Here is a 19,952-nt window from a genome sequence, read left to right on the forward strand (position 1 = left end):
TGTGCTCTAGAGCCCTCGAGCCACAGCTACTGAAGCCCGCGCCTAGAGCCTGTGCTCCGCAACAAGAGAAGCCACCGCAATGAGAAGCCTGTGCACCACAAAAAAGAGTAGCCCCCACTCACCACAACTAGAGAAAGCCTGTGTGCAACAATGAAGACCCAAAGCAGCCAAAAATAAATAAACTATTAAACAAGAAATGTTCAGTCATCCTTGAGTTTGAGAAAATCTATGTAGGATACCATTATCTGAAGGCACAGAGTCTGAGACTTTACTTACACTGATCCGTTTCACCATCTTCGTTTGTGTCTCAGGTGCTGCAGTCTCACTCTTTGCATTCATCTCTGGATTCATCTAATAATTAGGAAATATTTTCCTCTGTTGATATTCTTTTCTTTGCCAAGGAAGGCCAAGGAACAAAAACAAACAAAAATCTGAATTCTCAACTGTGTTCAGTTAAAGCTAAAATCAGGCAACAAAGATGGTAGATGGTGTCTAGACTTCTTTTATACCTTCTTGAGAGAAGATGCAATACTTTGGGCAACACAATAAAAAAGCTGAAAGTTGGTGTCATCGTGATATTGTTTTCACTATTGCATCATTCTTCAGAGCAATTCCATCCGTTTATTTTCTTATTATTTTAATCTTTTTCAGTACAGTTAGGAAAAATTGATGAGTAATGATGACATAATTTCTAGAATTTTGAAATAGCATAATATATCTTAGATTTATAAAAAGATCCAGTGGATCCATTGGACCCACACAGTAATTGCAAGATAGAATGAGTTTTTTTTCTGTTTTTAAAAAAATATATTTTCCGTTTTGTTCCTGTGGAATACTTTTAGAAAAAACGTAGTCATGAGATATCAATCTTTATAAATAGTTAAAACTGCTTAACAATGAAAATTAAAAACTGAAATTGTTTTTCAAGTGGACCCTAATGGTATACTGAAGATTAAGCATTAGGTGCAGGTGAGAAGCATTTTATAAAATCTGTTGTGATAGTTTCCAAATGGATGCATAGGTATCTTTGGTGCTGTTTTTAAACTTGCAGACAGTTTAAGTATGACACTATTAATAATAAAACTGAGTTGGCAAAGAATTTCTAGGTAGATATTAATCATAGCCAGCTTTTTCTGATATACTTTTCTCAATCCTTACATCCAGAAAGGCTTGGTATATTCGGTTAATGACCCCATGGAGAGTATATATGTGTTACATAATAAAGAAAAGCATCACCTCTGTGATTCTGGACAGTCCAGGCTGACAAAGATGAACACTTGCATATAGGTCAAACTAGCTAAATATAGAACAGCCATTTTCCCAGGCTGTTGCCAGGGGCTCAACAGCATCAGCTCTGTTTCTATGGGGGAAGACTTTGCAAATGGTAAGAACAGAGCTAGAAGTCAGTGAGTTGAAGAGAATTGCATTGTGGAACTTTAAACTCTTCAGTAAAGGGTTTATTGATAATTCAGCTATATTAATCTGTGAACATTAATCTTGACATCTTCCTTACCTGATTCCTAATTTATTGCAGTAAGAACTTGCCTTTATTTAAGTAACACACCTGTAGAAATTGATGTTATCGTACTCAGTAGGTTGGCGGAAGGGACCTGATGACAAGTCATAAGATTAGCAAGGTTCTGAAAAGGTCAGAATTGTACTGAATTATGTTTAGGGAAGATTGCTCCTGTGATCATTAAATCAAGCACAGTATCCTTATTGTCTCTGGCTTCCCTTCCATGTAGATGATTTTTGAGGTTGGACTGAGGAGGAAGTCATGATTCCAGTGGTAACATAAGGCACATTGATAGCAAAATCCATACATTATAACAGCTTTTTGTTTTATGCTATATTGACAGACAACTTTGAATAAAAATGTTTTCTAAAAATAATGTAGAATCTCACAGGTTTTTAGTCACAAACAGGGGTGTCCTAGTTTTTCTTTGAAGACAGCAAGCATTAATGCTCTACTATATAGAAGTGTTTGGCAAAGCTGAGGTTGTAGTTCCAATTCTTCATTCTCTGTCTTCTCTACAGATGGAAAGGTGAATAGTTTTTGGTGTTGAAATTTTTTTAAGCAGCAAGCTATCACTTATCATCAGACATCTGTTCAATAAATATGACAATGATTGAGAAATAAAGTTAATTTTTTCAGACTTTAATTTAGTTTTGAAACAGTTGTGGAAAGAGAACGATTTGTAAGTTATGTTCAGGAAAAAATATAGTGAAACTTAGTTAAATTTCGGAACCTTGATGAACACGAGTATCATCTTGCATAAGAATGCATTAAAGAATGAACAGTACTCCAAATAATGAATAATAGAATGTAAGTGTTATAAGATACTGTGTCTATTTTTTGTATATTATTATGAAGTAGAACTAACTTTTCTGGTGTACCGTTTTATAGATTTTACCATGTGTATAGTTTCATGTAACCACCACCAAAATCTACATGCAGAACATTTACATCACCCCGCAAAATTCCCTCATGCTGTCCCTTTGCCAATAACTCCTGGTAACTACTGATCTGTTTTCCATCCCTATACTTTTGTCTTTTCTAGTGTCATATAAATGGGATCATAATATGTAACTATGACTGGTTTCTTCTTTTTGAGACTGGCTTCTTTCACTCATCATATTGCCTTTGAGATTCATCCAAGTTGTCACATGTATCAAACATCCCTTTTTACTGTTGAGTAGTATTCCATCTTATGGATGTACCATAGTTTGTTTATTCACTCACCCACTAGAGTGCATTTGGGTTGGTTCTAGTTTGGGGCAGTTATGAGTAGAACTGCTATAAACCAAGGAGTGGAATTGCTTGATCATACAGTGTTTTATCTGTTTTTTATTTTTTTTTAATACATATTCAGATGTGTTTTAGGTCCAATCCAATTTCCTTCAGGTCATTTTTAGAACTGTTTTTCTTCCTACTTCTGATGTAACATTTCATCTTTATCTTTGTCATGTTTGCTTGATCCTTTTTCCTTTGGGTTGCCTGTATTGGAGTCATCTTCTGGTATTGTAGCCCAGAATCTGTCTTGCTTGTATATGCCTCCAGCTTAATTATATGATTCATCTTCTTACAGATCTAGTTTGCTACTATACTCTTCTTTACCATTTGTAGATGACTTTCAGATCTATCTTTCTCACCTGTTTTGTTCAGTTTATATCTTATTCTTTGGAGGATATTTCTAATTAGATGTCCTGTTAACTCTTTAATCTTCTTATGGTAGAAACGTAAAAAAAATTTTTTTTCCCTTCCATCTTTTCCCTTCTACAGCTTTCTTATCATAACTACAAGATAATTTCTTACCTTTGCTGTTAACCTCCCCTTCTACTTGCAGGCAGTAACCAAACCTAGGACTTTGCTTTTTAGTCATCACTACTCCCATCACCGAAACTCTCTTACAGATTCTGTTTACCTCATTTACATACCATGGTTTCTCACTGACCTTCCAACTATGTATTTCTCCATTTCCGTCCTAAAGTCAGGATTAAAATCATCTTACATAAAGAGCATTCTGCTTTTGCAAGTGTGTGTGTGTGTGTGTGTGTGTGTGTGTGAGTGTGAGTGAGTGAGAGGGAGAGAGAGAGAGAGAGAGTTTCAATAGAAAGGCCTGCTCCCTGTTGTGATAGTACTATAACCTTTGTTTCTCATGTTAGGTAAATTTTATTATCCCTTTTATAGGGCCTGGATTGCTTCTTAGCCGTTTGCTCAAGTGGCCCTGCATGCTTCTGAATTCTTATCTGTTAGGCCCTCTCTTTCTCCTTCTACATGTCTTTGTTCAGGAATAATTTCTCGTACCCCAAAACAAGTATACCTGTGATTTAGGAGGACACAAAGTTGTATTTGTAGGTAATATGATCGTCTACTTAGAAAATTCAAAAGAATCAACTAAGAAAACTTAGATGTTAGAAGAAAGTTAAGTAGCCAGATATAAAATAAATATACAAAAATTAATATTTCTTCATATATACTGTTTTTGAAATATAATGTAAAAATCCCATGCACAACTGCAACCAAAAAGCGTAAATAGTTAGGAATGTTATGAATGAATTAATATGACAAAAAGTACAAAACTTTATTGGGAGATGTAAAAGACTTGAATAATTGGAGAGACATATTCGTAAGAACTGAATATGCTATAAAGATATTAGTACTTCCTAAACTAATTTAGAGATTGAATCTAATTCCAATCAAAGCTTGGCTTTTTTGTTTATTTTTTAATTCTTTTGTTTGTTTTTCATTGGAGAAAGTTGTTTTTGCTCTAGTAGAATGATTCTAATAATCATCAGGAAGTAAACATGGTTGAAAGTAGCCAAGACAGTTATAAAAAAGAAGAAGAATGTGTGGAGGGTAAGAGCTTGCCGAAACTACTGCTATAGTCCATAGTATAGGCTGGAAATAGTCTAGCATATATAAAAATATAAAGCCTGATAGAAATGGCATCTCAATCAATGAAGAAAAGGTTATTTAGTCAACAATATTCGATCAGTTAGTTAACTCTTTGAAGAATTACTTGGATTCTTACTTCACTTGTACCATATACAAAAATAAAATTCCAGATAGACTAAAGAATTATACGTAAAGTAAAAATTTACAATAGAAGAAAATGTAGGTGACTACCAGTGTCTGTAATGGGAGAGGATTTTAAGGATTAAAGTAATGGAAAACATCATAAAAACAAAAATTGATAATGTTGGCCGTTTAAATAGTAAAAATACATTTTTTAAAACCCTTCCATTTATCAAAAATATACCATAAGTAAAATTAAAAGACAAATAGCAAACTGGGATAAAACATTTATAACAAATATAATAATACCCGTAATATATAAATAATTTTTATAAATCAATAAAAATTATTAAATCCCAACAGAAAAATGTACAGAGCACATGAACAAATAATAAGAGAAAAATTATCAATGGTAAAAAAAAATGATTTTAAAAAGTGCTAGCCTCGTCAATAGTTAGACAAATGCCAATTAAAAATGATTGAAAAATACCATTATTCATCCATCAAGTTGATAACTACTTTTAAAATTTTCTAGTGTTCATTACTTTCGAGGATATACCAAGATAGTCACTGTCATATACGGTGGTAGGATTGTTACAAAATGATAAAAACCTTTCTAGAAAAATATTTGAAAGCCTATTTCAAGAGCATTAAAATACTCAAAACACCTTTTAACATAACAATTTGCCTCATGAAGTAATCATGCATATTGTCAAAGATTTAAGTATAAAAATGTTCATTGCGGGCTTCCCTGGTGGCGCAGTGATTGAGAATCTGCCTGCTAATGCAGGGGACATGGGTTCGAGCCCTGGTCTGGAAGGATCCCACATGCCGCAGAGTGACTAGGCCCGTGAGCCACAACTACTGAGCCTGTGCGTCTGGAGCCTGTGCCCTGCAACAAGAGAGGCTGCGATAGTGAGAGGCCTATGCACCGCGATGAAGAGTGGCCCCCACTTGCCAAAACTAGAGAAAGCACCTCGCACAGAAACCAAGACCCAACACAGCAAAAATAAATAAATTAATTAATAAACTCCTACCCCCAATATCTTCTTTAAAAAAAAAAAAATGTTCATTGCAACAACTTCTTGATACTAAAAACTTAGAAATTATTAAATATGTGACAGTAAAGAATTAATGTGGAGTAGGGGAATTAAATTGTGAAACCAGTCATGATGAAATATTATGGAGCCATTAAAAATCATAATGTATAGCTGTATTTATAGACATGGGAAAGGGCTTAAGATAATATCTGGGCTGAAAAAAAGAGATACAAACTTTTTATGTAGTACCAAATTAATAATATCAGTTATTTCTATCTAGTTGAATTTTGGATGATTGAGATTTCTTTACGTCTTTTGGTATTTTTTCCAAGTTTTCTATAGTGATCATGTATTTTGCAATTAGAACCCAAAATAACAATTTTAAATTGTTTTTAAAAAACAGTTAATGTTCAAGAGAATGCAAGATGCAGTGAGTTTCCAATTTTTAATTAAAATAAAATTAAAACAAATCTGCATTAACAGCATTTATCTTTAAGCAATATAATATAGTTTATTTTTAACTTATTTCTATTTGTTTTATAACTTTTGCCCAGTTAACATCTAATACTTTCATAATAAAATTTTTAAGTCTATTTAAAAAAAAATGATATCCTTGCCAGAGTTTTAGTGAATACCAACCATATCTAATCTTGAATCTCATTATGCCCATCATTTATACCATCCGTATGTTGTCATATTTAGGTTATGTTCATTTTCACCTGTTTTGTTTTGCTAATCCCTACTGGTTTTTGTTAAAAAAATCTCTGCGATACACTTCCCCCTTTGGTTCCTAACAAGAGACTTAATTATAATTACTTAAATATAAATTGCTAGAAGGTCCATGTTAACTTAACCTAGTGAATTATTGGCATTTAAAAGTATTTGCATCTATTAAAAGTTCAAAATATATAAACTGATTTCTTTTAATGATAACTTTATATCTGACAAAGTAAAACAGAAATCACTACGTAGAAGAAACAGCATCTGCTTGACCATGTTCTTTTTATAAACTTTGTTCTCACTTTACTGTTCAGAAGAAGCAATCTGTTTTCATATGATATAACTGAATATGAATCAAGTTCAGTATCTTCTCCCATTTGCCCAATTCCCAGTCCACCTCTGTGTGGAGTTACTCTTCAGCTATATAGTCTGACAAATATTAAACTTACTGTTTTGGGGGCTATCCTCTCACCAAAACTCAGGGAAAATGGGAGGGAGCTGCCCGTTCATTGACTTAAGGAATACTTGACAGTTCTTCTTTCAAAGAGTGAGATAAGAAATGTGTATGAATGAATAGTTAGTTATGATGGACTATTCACTTTCATCAGTATATAATGTGGGTTTTTATTTTATGTCTATTAAATATGAGGTTCTGGAATGCCTTTTCACTTTGCAGAATTCTGAGACTGCAGTTCCAACACCTTTGAGAGGGCAGCAATCATGGTTATACTGGCTACATTTATTAGTCAAAAGGCGAGAAAGCTTTGTTTTGCTTTTTTGATTAGTTTGTTTAATAATATATTCAAATTATGACCTTTGATGTAATTTCTTTTACTAGCTTGGTGCTAACAGTGGTTTGCACATCATCATCTTTGATGAAATTGATGCCATCTGCAAACAGAGAGGGAGCATGGCTGGAAGCACAGGAGTTCATGACACTGTCGTCAACCAGTTGCTGTCCAAAATTGATGGGGTAGAGCAACTAAACAACATCTTAGTCATTGGTATGTTTGCTTGGTTTAAAAAAGCAAAGTACTGTGATTTCAAAAATATTAGATACATAGGTTCTGAATTCAGATTTGTGTAGCTTGTGATTACACTATTCTGCCAATGTTTCCAAATTAGAATCAAGTGATATTGAAGAATTTCACTATTTTAATGTCTAGCCTTACTAGGACAAATGAAAGATGGGTTTTAGTGACTCATGGCTTTTTTTTTTTAATAAAAATCCTCACTTTTAAAAAAAAATTTATTATTATTTTTGGCTGCGTCGTGTCTTAGTTGTGGCACATGGGATCTTTCGTTGCGGCATGTGGGCTCTTTGTTGCGGCACATGGGCTTCTCTCTAGTTGTGGCATGTGGGCTTAGTCGCCCTGTGGCATGTGGGATCTTAGTTCCCCGACCAGGGGTTGAACCCACGTCCCCTAGCATTGGAAGGCGGATTCTTAACCACTGGACCACCAGGGAAGTCCCAACTCATGGCTTTAAACTTATAGCTAACAGATGAAAAAGGCTGCATGATGTAATGCAGTGGTTTTCAAACTGGGTCCTGTAGGCCTCCAGGAGTCCTCAGAGCTACTTCAGGGTCTGTGCGGCCAGGGTTTGAGCTTCAGATCATGCATCCCTATTATAACTTATCTTTTTAACTGCTTTATGTACTGAAGGTCTTCTTAAGATGGCTTTGAAAACAAAACAAAACAAAACAAAAATTCTGCCGTTCATGAAGGTTGAAAACCATTGGCCTACAAAAAAGAGAAGGGATGTTGGGGTCAGACAGATCATGTTCACATTGCCCCTCTCTCACTTTGACAGTTTACTTACCCTCTCTGAACCTAAAATTTTCTTTTTAAATATTTGAAGCTTTCATTACATTTATATTCCACTGGCCTGTACAGTAGTGAAATACTAAAGCAGAGTCCCCAGGTATTGTCATTAGGTCGAGAACAAATGATATTGTTGAAAATGACTGCTTTTCTATTTGACTTTTATAAAATGTCCTCTTAGCTTGTCAGGGAAATTGCTATTCTTACATATACTGAAGGGACATTTTATCTTATTTTTGAATTCTGATAGTTTGTGTGTTGTTTTGTTTTAACAACTGTGCTCAGGAATGACCAACAGACCAGATCTCATAGATGAGGCTCTCCTTCGACCTGGAAGACTGGAAGTTAAAATGGAGATAGGTAAATAGATCTGTCACTGATTGGGGGAGGGGAGTGTAATTAGAGTTCATTAGCAGGAGCAAAGTCATATAATGTAATATTAGTTAGAAAAAGTTGTGTATCAGAAGCAGGTATTTACACGCTTGAGTACCTATAAGAAAAACGTTAAGATTATAATAATGTCTATTTTATTTTCAATTTTATCAGGCTTACCAGATGAGAAAGGCCGACTCCAGATCCTTCACATCCACACAGCAAGGATGAGAGGGCATCAGTTGCTCTCTGCTGATGTAGACATAAAAGAACTGGCCGTAGAGACCAAGAACTTCAGCGGTGCTGAGCTCGAGGGTCTGGTGCGAGCAGCGCAGTCCACTGCTATGAACAGACACATAAAGGTCAGTAAAATCAACTACCGTATTAGGAGTCTGCAGCCCTGTAAATACCATGCCAGTATTCTTTCTCTTTCCTTTCAAGCATACTAAGGACTAGGGTAATACTGACTTTTGATGGAGAATAGACATGGTAAAAGGTATAGGAATTAATTGTCAACTGCTAAATCTTCCGAGTAGTTGGAAACAAGATAATGGTAGCATCTGCTCCATGGTAACCATTGACCCATTTACCTTAGGTTGCCACCATTTGATATAGACACGTGAAGATGAAGATTTTGAAGAATTTTTTTAAAATTTGTGCTGTGTTGACTTGTAACATGACATAGGAAGTTGGATTTTCTACATGCTAGAATTATGAGGGCTGCTTCATTAAGTAAATATATTGAATACCTGCTATTTTCAAGGTATTAAGCGGGAGACACAAAGATAATAAAGCATGACCTTTTCCCACAAGGAGTAGAGAGTCAGGGAAATGCATATGTTTGCAAATTAATACAATAATGTTATTGATACTTTGGTAGAAATACATACAAAGGATACTTTCATTTTGGTAAATAAAATTTGATAAAGTGCATTTGATCCTTTACCATCGCTTCTCTTCAGGTTTTACTTACCACCTGTAGTTAGGTGACTCCCAGATTTATGTCTCATCTCTTGAAAGTATCTTTCTCCCACTTTCAGATTTATACCAAATACCTGTACCTGGATGTGTTATCAGGTTTCAATTTTAATATTCCAAAACCAAATTCACTTTTTTTTGTTTGTTTTTGTTTTTTTTTACTACTTTCCTTCCTGCTCCTACTTCCCTGTTTATCCCAATTTCCTAAGCTTAAAACTCCAAGATTATCTTTGATTTCTACCACTCTCTTGTGTCCTACATCAAGTTATTTGCCAGATTTTGTCAGTTCTATCTTGGCAGTATCTTTCAGTTCTCATTGCCACCACCTGTCTTCTGTTTGATTAACCTTCCTGTTTCACACCATTCTATTCTTCAGAAACTTTCAGTGACTCACCATGATCTACAGAACAAAGTACAGAAGTCTTAGTCTGGTCTTTAAGGTCCTCTTAGATCTGACCCTAAATTGGCCTTTCCTGATGTGTTCCCAGTTATTCTCCATACACTTTATAAATTTACTTATTTATTTATTTTATTTTTGGCTGAGTTGAGTCTTCATTGCTGCACACGGGCTTTCTCTAGTTGTTGCAGCGAGCAGGGACTCTCTGTTTCGGTGCGCAGGCTTCTCATTACGGTGGCCTCTCTTGTTGCGGAGCACGGGCTCTAGGCTCATGGGCTTCAGTAGTTGTGGCGCACGGGCTTAGCCGCTCCACAGCATGTGGGATCTTCCCAGACCAGGGCTCGAACCCGTGTCCCCTGCATCGGCAGGCGGACTCTCAACCACTGCGCCACCAGGGAAGCCCTCCATACACTTTAGCCAAACTAAAATATTGAATATTTACCAGTCATCAGATATTAATGTATTTTTCTACTTCTCTGCTGTTACCTCTTTTTTTTTTTCTTCACTGAGAAGCTTTACCCTCTATGTTTACTTATCTTTTCGATACCTGGCTCATGTACCACCACTTTCTTCAGACTTTTTCTCATTCTCCCTTTCAAGAATGGTGTGTTCTGTTCCTTCTTGAACTAGTAGTGTATCGGAAATTCCCTGGCGGTCCAGTAGTTAGGACTTGGCGGTTTCACTGCGGTGTCCCAGGTTCAATCCCTAGTGGGGAAACTAAGATTCCGCAAGCCACACAGTGCGGCCAGAAAAAAAAAAGAAATAGTAACGCATCATTTACAATACCTTCTGTTGACTTTCGATCAGTGGATTTATCTAGCCTAGTGTGTGCCAGACACTGTACTAGGGGTTAATGCTCCAGTTGCCTACCCTTGAGCAGCTCACAGTCTAATCCTCCACATGCAGTAATAGAAAGTACATACGGGGTAAGGAAGTGAAAAGGTGTCAGGTGTGGTCAGCTTGTCGGTGAGAGGAGCCTTCACAGAGGAATTTCTGGGTGGATATGTTCCCTGATGGAGTCAGGCATTTTAGGTAGAAAGAACAAATATGCAAAGGAACAGAGACACACAAACAGCATGGTGTGTTAGAGTAATTCAGTATTGCTGCAGCATAAAAGGTAGGGAAGGGGAGGTAGAGAGAGACGTGGGGGATAAGTCAGGAGCTAAAGCAGGGGATGGAGCACAAAGAGCCTTTTATACTGTGCTAAGAAGTATGGACTTCTTTTCTGTGAGTACTGCTAAGCCATTGAAGAGTTTTAAGAATAGCAGTGACGTAGTGTTAAAACATAAGCTCACTCTGGCAGCTGTGTCGAGTGGAGTATTTAGGGGAGTGAAGTTGGTGACATAAGACAAGAGAGGGGAACTTGTATAACAATTCACGCAGGAAATAGTAAAAGCCTGAACGGTCAGGTCGAGTATGTTTTATTCGGGTATACCCTGGCAATGGTTTTAAACCAAGGGTCGGTAAATTGTGGCCCATGGGCCGTATCCAGCCAACCACCAGTTTTTATAAATAAAGTTTTTTTGGAACACAGCCACCCCTGTTCATTTATGTATTGTCTGTGGCTGCTTTCATGCTACAATGCCAGAGTTGAGTATTTGCAAACGAGACTGCATGGCCCACAAAGCCTAAAATATTTACTATCTGGCCCTTTATGGAAAAAGTTTGTCAACCCCTGTTGTAGACTTTAAGTCCGTATCTTATTCATTACTGAATCTCCCACAGTATTTCATATAGGTCTTAATAATGAGAATATGGTAGCTGTTTAGTAAATACTTTTTAAATTAGTAAATATGTATTCTGTATCAAACTCTATCTATAAGCCATAATTCCCCTACATAATGGAACTGACTTTGTTCTAGCTCAAGAACGCCATAATGGGAGAGGCCACTTTAGACAAGATGGTAAAACTCTTTAAAATACTGGAGACCCATGGGCTTCCCTGGTGGCGCAATGGTTGAGAGTCCGCCTGCCCATGCAGGGGATGCGGGTTCATGCCCCGGTCCGGGAAGATCCCACATGCCGTAGAGTGGCGGGGCCCGTGAGCCATGGCCGCTGAGCCTGCGTGTCCAGAGCCTGTGCTCACAATGGGAGAGGGCACAACAGTGAGAGGCCCGCGTACTGCAAGAAAAAAAAAAAAAATACTGGAGACCCAGTGGGGAGGAGGATACTAGTACTACTGCATTAAAACAAAACAAAAAAAATTGAGAATGCCAAAGGACTGGATAGTGTGGGAAATATAGTATTGGGTCCTTTATAGAATGGATCCATTCATTTCATTCATCCATTCTTTCTCCTTGCCATAAGAAATGTCTTAGAAAAAGTGATGGTGACTTCAAGAAAAATTGTATAAATGATGTGAAAATTGCTCCCCACCGTACCGATCTTTCACCTCAGACCACATTAGTGCTTCTTGATACTGTAATCCACAACAGCTAGTTTATTAGGTATCAGATTTTTCATATGCATTAGCCACTGAATTTTTATCTTATTTAGTCATTTGTCATTTTTATCACAATAATCTTATCCCAAAGTGTCCCTAAGCCATTGTCAAGAAACATGCTTTCTTTAAGCGTGTATTGGATTTATTTACACACGAGGCAATGAGAAACGGTGGAAAAATCACAAGTTTTGTAGTCAGAAGGTGTGGTTATGTGTTACAGTTCTTCCCACTTTTTTGTTTCTGATTTGTCAAGGGGAAATGACTACCTATTTCATCAAGTTTTTCTGAAAATGAAATCAAATACTGTTTGTGGAAGTGCCTTACAAACTATATAAATGTTTACTTCCATTTTTGTTATTATTGGCTGATCTGAGAGGATACTGTATACATCCTTTTCAATATCTGAGTTTCTGATTTTTGTTGACTATTTGCAGTTATAATATTTCTGATTTAAAGCTAAAATATTCACCACCACTGTACGGAATATGTTATCCTTTTAGATTTGCAAGTAAGAAGTAGTGCAAATAGTGGACATTATTTCCCGCACTTTCTCCATGTGGTTGAATTATCTTTAACTTAAACTTCAGATGATGCATATAGGCTTGTGATCAACACCTTTTGTACCAAACAGCTTTTGGGTTTTTTGGGTATCAGTGGAATATCTAATGCAAGGGACTTCACAGGTACTTCGGGGAAGGGAGAGATATCTAAGACACTAACCTCACTACCAATAAAGAAATAGTACTAACATTTACTTTCTTTTCTGCATTTAAAAAAATCTGCACTGTCCAGGTCTTTAAACATTGTTTTCCCAATAAGATTCTTCCTCAGTTGAACAAAAGACACACAGTTTTAATATTCTCATTTCTGTACATATTTATAGCTTTACTAGTAGTGATTGATGAGCAAGTACTTAATTTGAAACTTATGACTTACAGTTGGTGTAGAACTTATACACAACATTCATCTGTTTATTATGATGTTCTTTCTTTGTATTATAAAAAGCCATTATTGGGAATTCCCTGGCAGTCCAGTGGTTAGGACTCGGTGCTCTCACTGCCAGGACCTGGGTTCAATCCCTGGTCGGGGAACTAAGATCCTGCAAGCCGACTGGCGTGGCCAAAAAAAAAAAAAAAAAGCCATTAATAGTGTTATTTTGCTTCCTTTTCAAAAGAATTAGGTTTAAACAAAGTCAGGTGGAATAAACTAAACAAGTCTTCCCTGTTAAACTGTTCTTTCAGGTTTTTTGAAGCAAGTGGAAAATCCAGTCATGAACACCTGATGTGCATGTCATTTGTGCTTGAATCCATGTTTGTGGTCAACTAAAATTCATGTGACATTTGGTTGTTTTTAGCTTGAAAGGAATTTCTGCTTCAGGTAGAGAAGATAACACAAATATCTTCTGCTCTAATCTGTTGTAAGGAAATAAATTGAGGACACACACACACACACACACACTTTACAACTGAATCAAAGCTGATTTATGTTTGCAGAATTGCAATAAAATTCTTTTTTATTTTCTGTAAAATTTTGAATGATTAAGGTCATTCTACCCTTAATTTAAGAGGAATGATAAGAACTTTGAAAGGTCAGATTTAAAAGGTTATGAAATTTAAGTGTGACCACTGGATATTTGCTAGTGTTGAAATACAAGTTTATTAGTTTCTGCAGGTATAAGCTGAAAGATGTTGCCTCTTCCATATTGATTAGCTGTTATAAATAAAATGCAGAAAAAAATCACACTAATTCAGACAAATAAGAAAAGGTTTTCTGAATGAGTAAAAATTCAGAATTGTAGATTTTTTTAAATAACATTTTGCGATTTTGACAAAATAGTAAAATAGTAAAAGTTAGCCAAGAGAAGTCCTTAGAAAACTTATTTTAATGAATAGGTATGAAAGGTTTATCATTGTAGTATTGATTACTTACAATTAGGTGACTTCTGAAATTCCTAGAGTGTCTAAAAACAACTTGTTCTAAAATAACTGTCCCCCAGCCATCTTAATTCACTTTAATTCATTGGGTGAGTCCTTTCTTAGTAGTAAAAATTCAAGGTTCACACCAGCTCCAGTCCTGAAATCTGTCATATTTTTCAGCAAATGCTGAAAGATAGACAAGATATTCCCTTCATATTGCTATATGTTTCTGTCATTTGAATTCAGCTTCACTCTAAAAGGAAATCATAACAGTATTTCATAACACTGTTATGAAAATGCTTGCCTATGCCTCCCTATGTGCATACGAGAATCATTTTCTAGGATAGATAGATAGCCGGATGGATTTTTGAAGACAGGGTTATTACATTTTCTTCTAGTTTCTAGTGTTTATTTTGGTTCCTTTTACAGGTGACCTGTTTTTGTCTCTCAAAAGGTTCTCGAAATTTCTCTTCACCTTTGGTGTTCTGATAGTTTACAACACTGTCTAGACAGATGTGGGTTTCTTTTCATTTACCCTGATCACTCATTGAAACCTTTAAACTGCAAAGATACACCTTTCTTCAGCCGGAGAAATTTTATTTCTTCTGTCTTTTATTGTTTTTTCTCTATCATTCTTTCTTTTCTCTCCTTCTGAGACTCCTCTTAGATCAGTGTTAAAACTTCCAGATACATGTTCCATGCTTTTTAACCATTCTCTCTCACTTTCTGTCATTTCATGGGATTTGGGGCAGGAAGGGAGACAAATAAAAGTGTTCTGTTTGCCATCTTGATCTAGTTTTCTGACAGAGTTCTTTTTGTCCCATAAGGCTGAGTTTTACAAAATGTTTGTCATTTTATTTGTCTCAGCAGTCCATTCCTAAAGGAACATGACTCATATTTTATAATAACCTTTGGAAGGTTGATACTGCTTCACATACTTTGGGTTTGTAGTCAGATTTTTTTGAAGATATGTTTTTTTAAAGCCTATAGTACCATTTTAAAAATTAGACTCACTTGCCTTGTGCTATTGGGAGTGAGCCCAGTCACATTAAAAAGTGTGTTGGTATCTCAATCACTCATCAGGTCCAGGCAGCTCCAAGTGCTGATAAAGGCCTTGATGCTTCTCCAGATGTCTGTTCTAAGTGGTAGCTCCAGGTGCAGTAAGCAGAATATTTGGAGCTGGCACATAGATTCTCAAGCACAGAGTATGAGCAAAAATCAAAGTTGTAGGTCCTTGGTCTCCTAGAATAATGGTTCACAAACCTGGTTGAGCATCAGAACCACCTGTGCACTTTATAAAAATGTAAATGCCTGGACCCTCTGCTGGACCTGTTAAATCAAAATCCTGCAGGGTGGGGCTGGGCATCTATATACGTATGTAGGTGTGTGTGTGTGTATATCTTTAAAGACTCTAGGCGTTATTCTGATAGGCAGCCGAGGATGAAAACCACTGTTCCTGGAGACCCTCTCTAAATAGTTTCTCCTCCTCGTGCCTCATTTTGAAAAATAAAAAAAAAAAAACGCTATCCAGTGTCCTTTGGTAAAGATATGTGATAATTTACTTGACTGGTACCCTCTTCATGGACATTTAATTTGCCTCCAGTCTTCGGCTATTACAAATTACTCTAGTAGATATTGTCTATGGAAATATGCCTTTTATATCCTCAGGTGTTATATTCTTAGGCTGAAAATATTCTTAAATCTTGGAAGTCCTTAACGTTTTGTTTTCATTTCTAATCAGGCCAGTACTAAAGTGGAAGTGGACATGGAGAAAGCAGAGAGCCTGCAGGTGACAAGAGGAGACTTCCTTGCTTCTTTGGAGAATGATATCAAACCAGTGAGTATGAATACTGAGTGATGTATAAGCCAAAAAGAAAAATAATAATTCAGGGGGAAAATAAGTGCCATTTTACCCAATATTTTGGAAGGTTATATCACATGTAGTTTTAAAAAAATCATAAAATCTCAGTACTGGAACTGTCCAATATAAGAAACATCTGTTCAGTAACTCTGATGGCTGGGTAATTAACCAAGACTTACTGAAATATTTCTCATGATAGGGAACTCTCCATCTTGTAAGGCAGACCATTCAATTTTGAGACTTTCTAATTATTTGTTCTTAAATTGTTTTGAACTAGAAATAGTTTTCTCATTGGTTCTTATATAATCTGAAGCTACGGATACCTAAATTCATCCTAATTCATCCATCCTTCATATTTTACTTATTATGTTTAAAATTAATTCTCATCTCCTTTCTCTCTCCCTTTCCCCACCCTCCTCCAAGGCATCCCGTTTTCTTGCTCAATATCTGCAGTTCCTCTAACTGCTATAGTTTCTAAAACTTTTAACCATTTTCAGTGCCTTTTTTTTAAAAGGTGTCAATTTTCTTAAAATGTACTCAAAACTCAATAGTCATAGTTTTAGTTTTAGAATACATTATAAGGTCATTAACCCATTTTCCTATAAAACAACCACTCATGTTTGAGTAACCATTATTTGGAGTCCTATATTAATAAAAAAACAAATTGTAGAACCTTAAAAAGGTATGTATGTTGTTTTTCTTTCTTCGATGGACCTTGGGTGCACAGAATTGGATTAACCTTAATCTTTAATTCATGACATGCTGTCATTAGTCTACAGTGTGTAAAATAAAATATGGTATATATTGATTTTTTGAGACTTGCTATTTTATTACATATTTTATTATCAAGTCATCTATATGATCGTGCTATGCCTCATTTCATTGCTGAATAGCATCACATTGTGTGACTAACACAATTTGTCTGTTTTCCTGTCAATGGGCAGTTGGAACGTTACCAGTTTTTTGTTATTACAAACAACTGCTGCTAAAGCATTCTTGAATGAGTTTCTCCTAGATATATGTTTAGGAATAAAATGGCTGGGTTGTTGGGTATATGAATGTACAACTTCAAACTAAGACTTTCAAGCTGTTTTTTTCAGTGGTTGAACCAATAAACACTTCCCCCAATAATGTAAAAGAGATCCTGTTCTCTGCCTCCTCTACAATACTTGGTATTGTCAGAATTATTTTTTGCCATTCAGTTGGATGTAAAATGGGATCGCGTTTTGGCCTTGATTTTCATTTCACTGATTACCTATGAAGTATTTCTCCATATGTTTATTGGCCATATGAGTATCTTCTGTGAGATGCCATTCATGTGTTTTGCCTATTTTTCTGTTGTATTGTTTATTTTTATTTGATCTGTATAAGTTCTTTATATATCCTTGACAGTAATTATTTGTTGCAAGTATCTCCTTTAAAGACAAAAATCAACTTCTTTTAGCCCTATCTGCTTTTTAAAAAATTAATTTATTTATTTATTTATTTATTTTCGGCTGCGTTGGGTCTTTGTTGCTGTGCATGGGCTTTCTCTAGTTGTGGCGAGCGGGGGCTACTCTTCGTTGTGGTGTGTGGGCTTCTCATTGTGGTGACTTCTCGTTGCGGAGCACGGGCTCTAAGCACGTGGGCTTCAGTAGTTGTGGCTCGCGGGCTCAGTAGTTGTGGCTCACTGGCTTCAGTAGTTGCGGCGCACAGGCTCTAGAGCGCAAGCTCAGTAGTTGTGGTGCCCAGGCCTAGTTGCTCTGTGGCATGTGGGATCTTCACGGACCAGGGCTCAAACCTGTGTCACCTGCATTGGCAGGCGGACTCGCAACCACTGCGCCACCAGGGAAGCCCGTGATAATTTTTTTAAATTAGGAATTGTCAAGCTATATGAGCTTGATATTACATTGGGTTATATTTTCCTACTCATTTCTTCTCCTGTTTACCTTGTGGAAATGCTATTCAATTAAGTAAATAAGTACTAAAGTTTTTAACTACTTTTGGTAGCTGGTTTGATGGGAGTTACAATTTGAGATTAGAAGTTGAAAATGAAAAGGGATGTGATTTATGCTCCAATATATAGTACAAATGAAATGATTATATATAGCAATTGCTTTTCTTTCCTTTCCCTAACCCTTCAATCTTCATTACCTCTGCTCATTTCTAGCTCGTTCTAAATCTTACATTTACACACACACTTACCTTTTGGTACGATTCGACTTATACCCCCTACCACCAAGCATATGTGGACAAGATCTCCTCATTACCATTTCATATTTCCATTTTAATATCTGACACCTACAGTCAGCGTTAGGATAGTATCTTTGTGTGCGGAGCCAACTGTTTCTAATTTCTACATCCATATTCTCTCTTTCTCTTTGCTCTTGACAGAAGGCCACAACCCATGTACTCCTTATAGAAACAAGCACATTGGAACATACCCTTTCTCAGGGATTGCAAGGGCTTGAGCCCTCACAGCATCTGAGCCTAGAATATATTTTTTATTCCATTAAGTCATGGGAAGCAGTTTTTGCCCCAATTGGGTACAAAGTTAAATGAGAAATTATAAATTTTTTTTTTTGCTTTTCAGGCTTTTTATATTAATATGGGGTATTGCTATGGCCCTAGCATGTAGGAATTATTACTCATCCTTTACACCTTGAAATATTTAATTTTTAATACCGATGCTGAAAATGCTTTAAACTGTCCTTTTCCTTCATAGGCATTTGGCACAAACCAAGAGGATTATGCAAGTTACATTATGAATGGTATCATCAAATGGGGTGATCCAGTTACTCGAGTTCTAGAAGATGGGGAGCTGCTGGTCCAACAGACTAAAAACAGTGACCGCACACCGTTGGTTAGCGTCCTTCTGGAAGGTGAGAAAAAACGATGTAATGGCATCAAAAGCGGAAAAAAGAAAAAGAAGCACTTTTACAAAACCATTTAGCACATTCCAGAAAAGTGAATTATTTTCAGTCCTAAACCTGTTCATGATTTGAAAATAGCAGTCCATCCTGTGTTCCGATATTGTGCACGAATTTAAATCTTCTTGGGTTAGAACGTTACTAATGAATGATAGCAACTAGTTTTCTTATAAGATTGTATCTAAATTTCTGTGTTACTTAATAGACTCTATGATACCACATAATATTCAATTCAATTAAAAAAATACTCACTGAGTATTTACTATGTCTTAGGCATTGAACTGGTTACTGGAGACACAAAGACATTCACAGAGTTGAGTCTGGTCATGAAAAAAGCCACGTAAACAAATACCTAACTACCATGTATGTGTGTAAGGGTATGTGAATGCAAGTCATTTTGCCCAGGGGTGGTCAAAGAAAGTGTTCAATTTAGACTTTGAAGGATCAGTTAGGATTTTACCAAGCAGACAAAAAAGGAAGGACATTCTACCAATTACTTTTTATAGTTATAATTAGTAGAACAACAGAAAGGTTCAGTGAGTCCACATGACAGGGGAATCCAGCCCCTTCCAAAGGGCTAGGGGTGGGGGCTCCCTGAGAGAAACACATTAAGCCAAGACCTAAAGGATGAGGAGAAGCTGGGCGGGCATAGTAACTGCGGAAGATGTTCTAAACAGAGGGACCAGCGTGTGAAAAAGCCCTGGGCTGGAAGGATACTGAAACAGAAAGGGAGATTGGCTAAGACATGAGACTGAAGAAGACAGGAGCCAGTTCATGCAAAGCCTTGTAGACCATGTTAATGATTTAGACTCTGTCCAGGGGGCAGTGGGGAGCCGTTTGTAGGATTTTAAGCAGTGAAGTGACATGATCAGATTTATATTTTCAAAACATCATGACTGCTTTGTGATAGAGAATGGATTAGAGTGGCGAAAATACACAGGAAAGACCAATGGTGAGAAGCAGTTGCATTAGTT

At 36.4% G+C, this 19,952-nt stretch overlaps 1 protein-coding gene across 1 annotated transcript in view; it reads left to right on the plus strand.

The window, feature by feature from the left end:
- The window catches only part of NSF (N-ethylmaleimide sensitive factor, vesicle fusing ATPase), a 160,091-nt gene that overhangs the window by 96,322 nt on the left and 43,817 nt on the right, over positions 1–19,952 (plus strand). The window contains exons 10-14 of the mRNA XM_081218272.1: positions 7,118–7,283; positions 8,388–8,462; positions 8,649–8,836; positions 15,950–16,045; positions 18,774–18,930. Of these exons, the coding sequence (XP_081074398.1) occupies positions 7,118–7,283; positions 8,388–8,462; positions 8,649–8,836; positions 15,950–16,045; positions 18,774–18,930 (682 nt within the window). The remainder of the gene's footprint in view (positions 1–7,117; positions 7,284–8,387; positions 8,463–8,648; positions 8,837–15,949; positions 16,046–18,773; positions 18,931–19,952) is intronic.

Source organism: Mesoplodon bidens (genome assembly GCF_964165515.1).
Source record: "Mesoplodon bidens genome assembly, chromosome: 19".
NCBI lineage: Eukaryota > Metazoa > Chordata > Mammalia > Artiodactyla > Ziphiidae > Mesoplodon > Mesoplodon bidens.